The sequence below is a fragment of the Salvelinus sp. IW2-2015 genome, linkage group LG8 (assembly GCF_002910315.2).
Source record: "Salvelinus sp. IW2-2015 linkage group LG8, ASM291031v2, whole genome shotgun sequence".
Classification (NCBI taxonomy): Eukaryota; Metazoa; Chordata; class Actinopteri; order Salmoniformes; family Salmonidae; genus Salvelinus; species Salvelinus sp. IW2-2015.
The window spans coordinates 37,462,935-37,472,068 of NC_036848.1; the positions used below are offsets into that span (position 1 = coordinate 37,462,935).

Genomic DNA, 9,134 nt, shown 5'->3' on the forward strand with positions numbered 1-9,134 from the left:
CGCTGCAACTCCCGTACGGACTRGGGAGAGGCAAAGGTCGAGAGCCACGCATCCTCCGAAACACGACACTTAACACAATGCCTGCTTAACCTGGAAGCCAGCCACACCAATGTGTTGGAGGAAACACTGTACACCTGGCAGCTATGTCAGCGTGCATGTGCCCGGCCCACCACAGGAGTCGCTGGAGCGCGATGGGACAAGGGCATCCCAGCTGGCCAAACCCTTCCCTAACCCGGACGACGCTGGGACAATTGTGCACCGCCCCATGGGTCTCCCAGTCGCAGCCGGCTGCGACAGAGCCTGAACTCGAACCAGGATCTCTAGTGGCACAGCTAGTACTGCGATGCAGTGCCTTAGACCACTGCACCCTTCGGGAGGCCCCTGATTTGACTTTTTAAACATTATTAGTCATTTAGCAGACACTCTTATCCAGAGTGAGTGTATCCATTTTCCATTCATACTGGTCCACCCGTGGGAATCAAACCCACAACACTGGCATTGCAAGTTCCATGCTCTACCAACTGGGCCACACGGGACTAAGCATATGTTGAGGACGTTTGCTAACAAGCTATCAGTATGGATAATATCAAAAAAATCGGGACAAGTTTATAGAAAGAAATATAAAATGCTGATGCGTATTCTGACCAGTGGAGGCTTCTGAGGACGGCTCATAATAATGGCTGGTATGGAGTCAATGGAGTGGTATCAACCYCATGTAAACCATGTTTTTGATGTGTTTGATGTGGCACATGRGCCGAATACAACTTTACTGTGAAATMCTTACTTACAAGCTCTTAACCAACAATGCAGTTTTAAGAAAAATACGAGTTTAGAAAAGATTTACTAAATAAACTAAAGTAAAAAATAAAAAAGTAACAATAAAATGTAYATAACGAGGCTATATACAGGGGGTACCAGTACAGKGTCAATGTGCGGGGGTACAGGTTAGTCTAGGTAATTGAGGTAGTATGTACATGTAGGTAGGGGTTTAGTGACTATGCATAGATAATTAACAGCGAGTAGCAGCAGCATACATAATGCAAATATTCCAGCCATTTGATAAGCTGTTGGCTTGGGGGTAGAAGCTGTGCCTTTTGGACCTAGACTTGGCCATTCCATTGACTTGGCCATTCCACTTGGCCATTCCATTGACTCCATTCCAGCCATTATTATGAGCCGTTCTCCCCTCATCAGCCTCCACTGATTCTGATTGAGTGACAGCAAACTTGGCTGCCCGCTGCAAGTACTACTTCAAGGTCTCAGAGCGAGTGATGTCACCGATTGAAACAGTATTAGCGCGCACCACCGTAACTAGCTACATTTCACATCGGTACCACTCCACCCCCCTTTTTGACCTTTCTCCTTTTCCGCAGAAACCAGTGATCCGGGTCACGGCACAATGTAACAATATAGCTTCTGTCCCTCTCCTCGCCCCTACCTGGGCTCACCAAGGGACCTCTGCACACATAACAACACCACCCTCGAAGCATCGTTACCCATTGCGCCACAAAAGCCTCCCCCTTGCAGAGCAAGGGGAACAACTACTTCAAGGTCTCAGAGCGAGTGACGTCACCGATTGAAACAGTATTAGCGCGCACCACGCTAACTAGCTAGCCATTTCACATCGGTTACAGAAGCTTGGTGGTGATGGCTGATGACTTTTTTGTGAAACAGAGACAAACAAGAAGAGAACACCATGCACGGGAGAGAGAAACATGCTATGTTCTTGAAAATGATGGTGTGTGTGTGTGTGTGTGTGTGTGTGTGTGTGTGTGTGTGTGTGTGTGTGTGTGTGTTGTGTGTGTTGTGTTGTGTTGTGTGTGTGTGTGTGTTGTGTGTGTGTGTGTGTGTGTGTGTGTGTGTGTGTGTGTGTGTGTGTGTGTGTGTTTGTTTATGCGTTTGAGTGTGTGTACACTACTGTATAACAGTTTGCAAGAGAAAGAGAGAGATGGCATTTGGACAAAGAAACGGTTGCAAGTTACAGCAACCACCTTCAACAGGAAATTATGACTTCCTGTTGCTAAGTGATAGCACTGCTCTCTCGTATAGAGCCTCCCATCCCACTAGACACAGCAGACAACACACAGCCACACACACGCAGTCATACAGTCTCACCAAAGACGGGCATTTGGCTGTTCGTCCACATCAACCATGATGACAAGCCAGGAGGATTCTCCAGAACAGGAGATGACCTACTACAACCTCCCGATCAGGCAAGTACCAAACTTTGTCATGTAGAAAATAAGTTAATTTGATGTGTTTCATATTTGTAACTACGCAACTAATAAATCCAAAGCATTAGTCTTCTGTGAAACACCTTTATTGTCCTGGCATTGGCCCATCTTATTAGAACGGGTTTTATTGCGTTTTGGCACTATGTTTATCATCAGGCTCATGTGGTGTGTTTAGAGTTTGATGTACTCTTAGATAACAGTTTGCGAGGATGGCCTCAACGGATGCTGAGGTTCAAATTGTTTTGAAAAACTTTATTTTCTGCATCAGTTAAAGTTTTGAGTGACTTCAAAATACCTTTTGTATTGAGAAGAAATGTGTCATGATCATTGATGTTTTAATAACACTTGAATTATCGTTAATGTACTCGTGTGTAAGCATTACATGCAGTCCTTTTGGTATTTCTAGAAAGATGTGACCATGAATCATACTTCGGTACTACTCGGTACTACTGAGGTCAGATGATACTGTATGGAGAGGGATGTGTTTTCACTTTTCATAAAAGAACCACAGACAAGACATCCATAGTTAGTAATACCTAGTGTGTGGTGTTGTGTGTGTGTGTGTTGTTGCTGTGTGTGTGTGTGTGTGTGTGTGTGTGTGTGTGTGTGTGTGTGTGTGTGTGTGTGTGTGTGCGTTCATGTTTTATGTGCATAATTTCTTATCCAATCCTACATTTGTGTAGAGACTGGAGTAGTGTAGTTTCTTTATCGCCTTCAATGAGGAAGTCCCTGCCAGAATCGATGCCTATCTGACTTGTGTCACCCTGACTATGCATGGGATTGTTTCACATTAAAACCTTTCTCAAGCTCCCCACTATTGCATAATTGCTTTGACCCAGCAGGTACATTTGGCCTATCTATGGCGTGGATTTCTAGGATAAGTATAGGGCCAGGGGTTTCTTGACCACCAGTGGCTAAACTGTGTTGCTTCCCTTCCACATTTGCCTCCATACAGACTCGTGGCTCAACTTGGAACAGACAGAGACAGGTAGAGTGAGAAGAACCTCTATTTTAAATATGCACAAAATATGAATGCTATTTTGCTATACATGCTTCCCACAACCAAGGTTTCCTGTATTACGGTATTGTGTGTGACCCCTCTTTCTCTCAGAGCTCCCCTGCCCGTAAACTGGGGATGACCAGGAAAGAGAAGGACACGAGGGTAGGTCCAGCTCCTTTTTTTCTCGACATAGGGACAAGGGTGGTTAAGCAGTATGAGCTAAAGCCTTGTGCTGCAATGAATATCATAATCAATGATGTTGTGWCTTGATTGTATTTGCCATTATCAAATAAACTATTAAGTAAGTTTGTACACAATCACTTTATGAGCTCTGACTTCAGCATTTCTTGAATACAGCACACACAGTAGATAACATGATCTATGTACTTTCAGGACTTTAAGGAGAATGAGAACCCAGAAGAGAAGGAGAAAATACATAATGAGCAAGAGGTATCATCGTTATAACTCATAAGAATTGTGCTCATTTTCATTGGATTTTTTTCTACAGCAGGTTGCATTAGTAGTCCTTTTAGAGTCCCTATTGAAGGTTCATGTTTGTCCATCTTCTCTCTCTTTCTCCCACATCTTCTCCCTCCCAGCTCAAGTCGCTGTATAAAGAGCTGCTGTACACTATCACCCACAAGCTGGGGAAGCCAGCCTCGGCAGAGGTCTTCACTGACAACCAGCTGCACCAATACATCAGAGAGGTGATAATCTAACCGAACAAACTCAACTAACCCTATAATATACTAACCGTCTCATTTACATGACATCTAACCACACTCTCTCTGTCCTCAAACTCTCACAGACCAAATGCTGTGCTCTGAGTATTTCATTGTCCCAATACTAATACCTTGTTGCTATCAAACTACCCCTCCCCTCKCCCTTTAGGCTTTCTCTATGGCAGTGGATGAACACCAGAGTCTGACAGAGAGGGTCCAGAACACAGAGGTAAGTTAGCAGAGGAGTTTCAAAGGTCTATGAGAAGCCATTTGACCCAGCAGTATTTACCTATACAGTATCTAAGGGGGGTTTTGTCGTATGCAAGAGTCTTTTTCTCAGTTCCTGAGTCTGAGTCTTGTCCACAGCCTCCAGTCTACTGTCTGATGGCCACTGTGAAGGAAGCCACGGGCATCCTGGGAAAAGACGTCAGTGGTACGTCTTCCTCACCTCAGATCTGTGAACACAATTCATTTCACTTAGGGTTAGGGTGAACTATTTTGATTATCTGGAGTTGGCAAGAGATTTCTCTATTTAGGTTGGTCCGTTTAGGAACTACAGATCTAGCAGAAGTTCTACTATTGTGGTCTGCGAATCCAACTATAGTTGACCTCCAGTGGGTTGTGTTATGTTGTCCCCAGGTTTCAGTGACCCATACTGCTTACTGACCATCCTGGAGGATGAGAAGGAGAGCAGGACACGGCGGTCCAGACCTAAACCKCGTAAAGCCGTGGTGAAGGACGCCGCCTCAGACGAGAAGGTTTACACGACAGACACAAAGAAACAGACCCTCAACCCCATCTGGAACCAGACCTTCGTACTGTGCGTGAAGGAACATTTACATAGCACCTAGAACCTATAAATATAACAAATCTATGAGTTTACTTTACATAGGGTGCCTTGAAATAGCCTGGTCCCCTGAACATCCTGACAAAGTAAACACTGAAGCTACTCCATGTGGTGTCTCTCATGGAGATTGTAAACATATTTCTTCCCCTGGGCTGGTAGGGAGTTTGAAGACACTACAGTGGCCAGCTTCCACATCGAGATGTGGTGAGTTTCCAGTAAACCACTGTTCTGTTAGGTTGAAGTAAAAGAAACTCAACCTGTTACTTCATATTCATTCGGATCAATCTCTCTCTCATAGGGACAAGGATGAGGATTTGTCTCTGGCACAGAAGCTAGAGGAGATCCGAACCAATTTCCATGGACTGAGGAGGTAGAGCTTGCACACACACACGCACTCGCGCGCACTAAGTTCTATCCTAACTCATCTCACCGGACATGACATCTAACCGAAACCAATCTCACCCTAACTGCTATTCTAACCATCTCACCGCATGAACATCCTAACCGAACAATCCCAACTAACGTCTATCCGAACCATCTCAACAAGTAATGACATGTAACCGGGAGCGAAATCACTCAACCTATAATTCATCCCACACATCTCACCGTACATGACATCTAAGCCGAACAACTCAACTTACCTATCCTAACCTAGCTGCTCAACAGACATGACACGTTACACACGAACATATGTCTCACACCATACCGGATCATTCCTACACCATCTCACCCGGCGACATGACATCCTAACCAGCAAATCTCAACTAATCTTGACTCCACATACCGATACTGCGACCACTCCGACATGACACATCTAACCGAACAATTCAACTGACACCTCTATCGACTAAACCATCCAACAGACATACATCTGCAAACCGAACAATCTCAACTATATTCTCCTATCCTACCCCTGAGCTTGTCGAACAGACATGACCTATAACTCAACCGGAACACTATCAACTTACTGCTATCCTAAATCTCCTCTCTGCACCAAATGTGGTTCTGATTATTTTATTAGTCCAAATTACTAATACACGGAACAATGCTTGTCTGAGTACTAACTGAGCGACTCTACTCCCCTCACCACCCCTTCACGGCTATTCACTCGAATGGCCAGAGGATGAATGACCAGAGTTCCTGACAGAGGAGGGTAGCAGGCACCACATGAGGTGAGCAACAGAGGAGTTTCCAATAACTTCACTAGGGACGAAAGCCATTTGACTCAACAGGTACTATACCTATAGACTCAGTAAGTCAAGTCGGGGTTAGTTCCAACAGGAGTTGTGGCATACTCTAAAGTTGGACAAAGGGCCTGTGGTAATGGAACTGGAACGGAATCAGTGGATATAGGTAATCAAATAATCTACCCACGCAATGGTTCCACGTAGTTATACCGCTACCCATTTGCTACTCGCGGATTCACAGTCATTCATTATGAGCCGTCCCCCTCAGCACTCCTAACATGGTTCTGTCATAAACAAGTTGCAGTATTGGTCCACAGCCTCCAGTCACTGTCTGATGGCCATGGAAGGAACCAGGGCATCCTGGGAAAAGACGTCAGTGGTACGCTCATCGACTTCAGATCTGTGAACACAAATTCATCATGTTAGTCAACTATTTTGATATCCTGAGGTCGCGAAAGAGATCTCTGATTCTAGTTGGTCCGTTTAGGGAACTACAGATCTAGCAGATCTATAGTTGTGGTCTGCATCACATAGTCCTCCAGTGTGTGTTTATGTTGTCCCAGGTTTCAGTGACCCATACTGCTTCTGACCATGCTGAGAGGATGAAGAAGGAGAGCAGGACACGCACGGTCCAGTGACTCTAACCCGTAAAGCCGTGAAGAGACGCCGCTCTCAGACGACGAGCGTTGTTTACACGACAGAAAAGAAAACAGGACCCTCATCCCCATCTTGGCCTCTACAACCCCAACAACCACAAAAAACACAACCTTCTACAAAAACCGCACCGCACTGACAGTGGAAACTATAAACACAAACAGAACACCCGACAGCACTGTGACTGGGTGACTGGGGAGGAAAACCCTCCTACACAAAGACACTTCCGATAACTGGTTGCGTGAAAAGGAACGTTCTAGTAATAGAACATAGAACCTATGTTTGTATTTTATACGAACCCACACAGTTAACTGTTGCAAAAAAGCAGCAGCTACACTTCACTGGTGTCCACCGAACATGTAAACATGAATAATACACGAAACGTCTATAGAGAAAGAACAGCTCCAAGGACAGAAACTACATAAATTAAAAAATGACACCAAGCTATGGCCTGACATATCAATACCATAACACCACAACAAACCTATCTACGGTCAAATGAGGTGGAGAGAGGCTGGTGCCCGCTGCACGTTGTTGCACTATCTGTTACATACATAGGAAACCACACTCCTATGAGTTTAACCAGTTCACCCATCAGAGGACCTTCGGACACAATCTAGCCTTGGAGATACCACTTTTTGTACTTCGTTGAACGATCCCTATGAACAGCCCTGATCCCCACGATCAGTTTGCGTGCACACGCCTGAACTGTCCTGATAGCGCCTGGTCCGAGATCAGTTTGTACACCCTGCCTTGAAACGTCTCTCGTAATATAGCCTGGCCCAAGTATTGGTACTTGCCTTGAACCGTCCTGATAGCCCTGATCCGCAGATCAGTATTGGTATCGCCTTCGAACGTCCTGATAGCCTGATCCCAGAATCAGTTTTTGTACCAGCTTGAAACGTCCTAGATAGCCTGGTCCCGATACAGTTTGTAAACGGCACTTGAACATCCTGATAGGCGCTGGTCCCCAGATCAGTTTTGTACCGCTTGAACGTCCTGAACTCAGCCTGGTCCAAATCAGTTTGTAAATAACCAGCGCTTGAACGTACCTGAAACCTGTCCCAATCCAGTTGCTGTCTACTTCCGTTGAAACGTCCCGAGTAGCCCCGGTACACAAGGTAGTTTGTACCGCCTTGAACGTCTGATAGCCTGGTCCCAGATCAGTTTGTACGCCTTGAACGTCCTGATATAGTAAACACTGAAGCTACTCATGTTTGTATTCTCAGTTTATTATTATTATTTAGGTGGTAGATCAGCTTTAATAGTGCAGATTAGATGTTGTGTTTGCTATCATGTAATTGTCTGCATCATTTCCAATCCCCCATTTTTGTAAATATATATATTATTTTAATATATTAAGTGTCTTTCATGAAGATTATAAACCTCTCTCTTACCCTGGGCTGGTAGGGAGTTTGAAGAAACTGCGGGGCAAGCTTCCACATGGAGATGTGGTGAGTAACCAGTAGTCTACTGTTTGGTAGTCGGCTGAAGGAAAAGAAACCAACAGAAAATCTTTTTCCATATTATGTCTGATCAACTCTCTCTCGTAGGGACAGGATGAGAGGTGTCTCTGGCACAGAAGCTTGAAGAGATCAGAACCAACTTCCATGGACTGAGGAGGTAGAACTCACTCACTCACTCACTCACACACTCAACACACACACACACACACACACACACACACACACACACACACACACACCACACACACACACAACACCACACACACACACACACACACACACACACACAACACACCCACACACCACACACACACACACCGCACAGACCACTGACAACACTCACCACACACACACACTAGCACACACACACACAATCCCAAATGTTGAACATGTTATGGTCCATTCTAGGGAATTATAAAGATGCGTAAAGAAAATTAAAAGGCCCACGGATGATTTCTTGTGGAAACAATTGTTTGCTGGCCAGGCACTGAAACGGTAAAAGCAGGTTCTACAACAGACAACATTGCAGTCACATCCCACGATGGAAGCCTTCACTCACGAGGAACGCTGCACTCCACTCCAGGGATCGCATCGACGCCACCAGGACGCTCACCCAGCCATGATCGCTCATCCACCAGTACACTCACCCACCAGCGTACCGCTCCACCCCACCATTAGACAGAAGACCGCTCCACGACCGCCGACACGATGACTGACTCCACCATCGAGCCTCCATCCCTAAAACAAATAGCCCCCAGACCGCTCAACACCGCCACAACCCAAGGGACGCTCACGCACACACACTCATGAACGGACCTCGAGAGGACTCCCTAACACCCCCCCCAGCGACGCTCACCGCACCAAGCGACTGCCATCAAGTAAGCTCCCGGAATTTTTTTTTGTTGCTGTGGTGTGTGTGGTGGTGTGATGTTGCCGGTGTGCGGTGTGCGTGTGCGTGTGTGGGTGTGTAGACCTGAATTGTAAGAGGATAACTGATGCTTCTGGCAGCGAGAACAGAGACGTA

The 9,134-nt window shown here is 45.7% G+C and overlaps 1 protein-coding gene across 1 annotated transcript in view; it reads left to right on the forward strand.

The window, feature by feature from the left end:
• The first annotated feature begins 928 nt into the window (after nucleotides 1-928).
• Nucleotides 929-9,134, forward strand: part of unc13d (unc-13 homolog D (C. elegans)) — a 19,029-nt gene continuing 10,823 nt past the window's right edge. Inside the window, exons 1-11 of the mRNA XM_070445034.1 lie at nucleotides 929-944; nucleotides 2,026-2,213; nucleotides 3,190-3,222; nucleotides 3,346-3,396; nucleotides 3,628-3,684; nucleotides 3,834-3,941; nucleotides 4,126-4,185; nucleotides 4,323-4,389; nucleotides 4,596-4,776; nucleotides 4,963-5,007; nucleotides 5,102-5,173. Coding sequence (XP_070301135.1) covers nucleotides 929-944; nucleotides 2,026-2,213; nucleotides 3,190-3,222; nucleotides 3,346-3,396; nucleotides 3,628-3,684; nucleotides 3,834-3,941; nucleotides 4,126-4,185; nucleotides 4,323-4,389; nucleotides 4,596-4,776; nucleotides 4,963-5,007; nucleotides 5,102-5,173 — 878 coding nt within the window. The remainder of the gene's footprint in view (nucleotides 945-2,025; nucleotides 2,214-3,189; nucleotides 3,223-3,345; nucleotides 3,397-3,627; nucleotides 3,685-3,833; nucleotides 3,942-4,125; nucleotides 4,186-4,322; nucleotides 4,390-4,595; nucleotides 4,777-4,962; nucleotides 5,008-5,101; nucleotides 5,174-9,134) is intronic.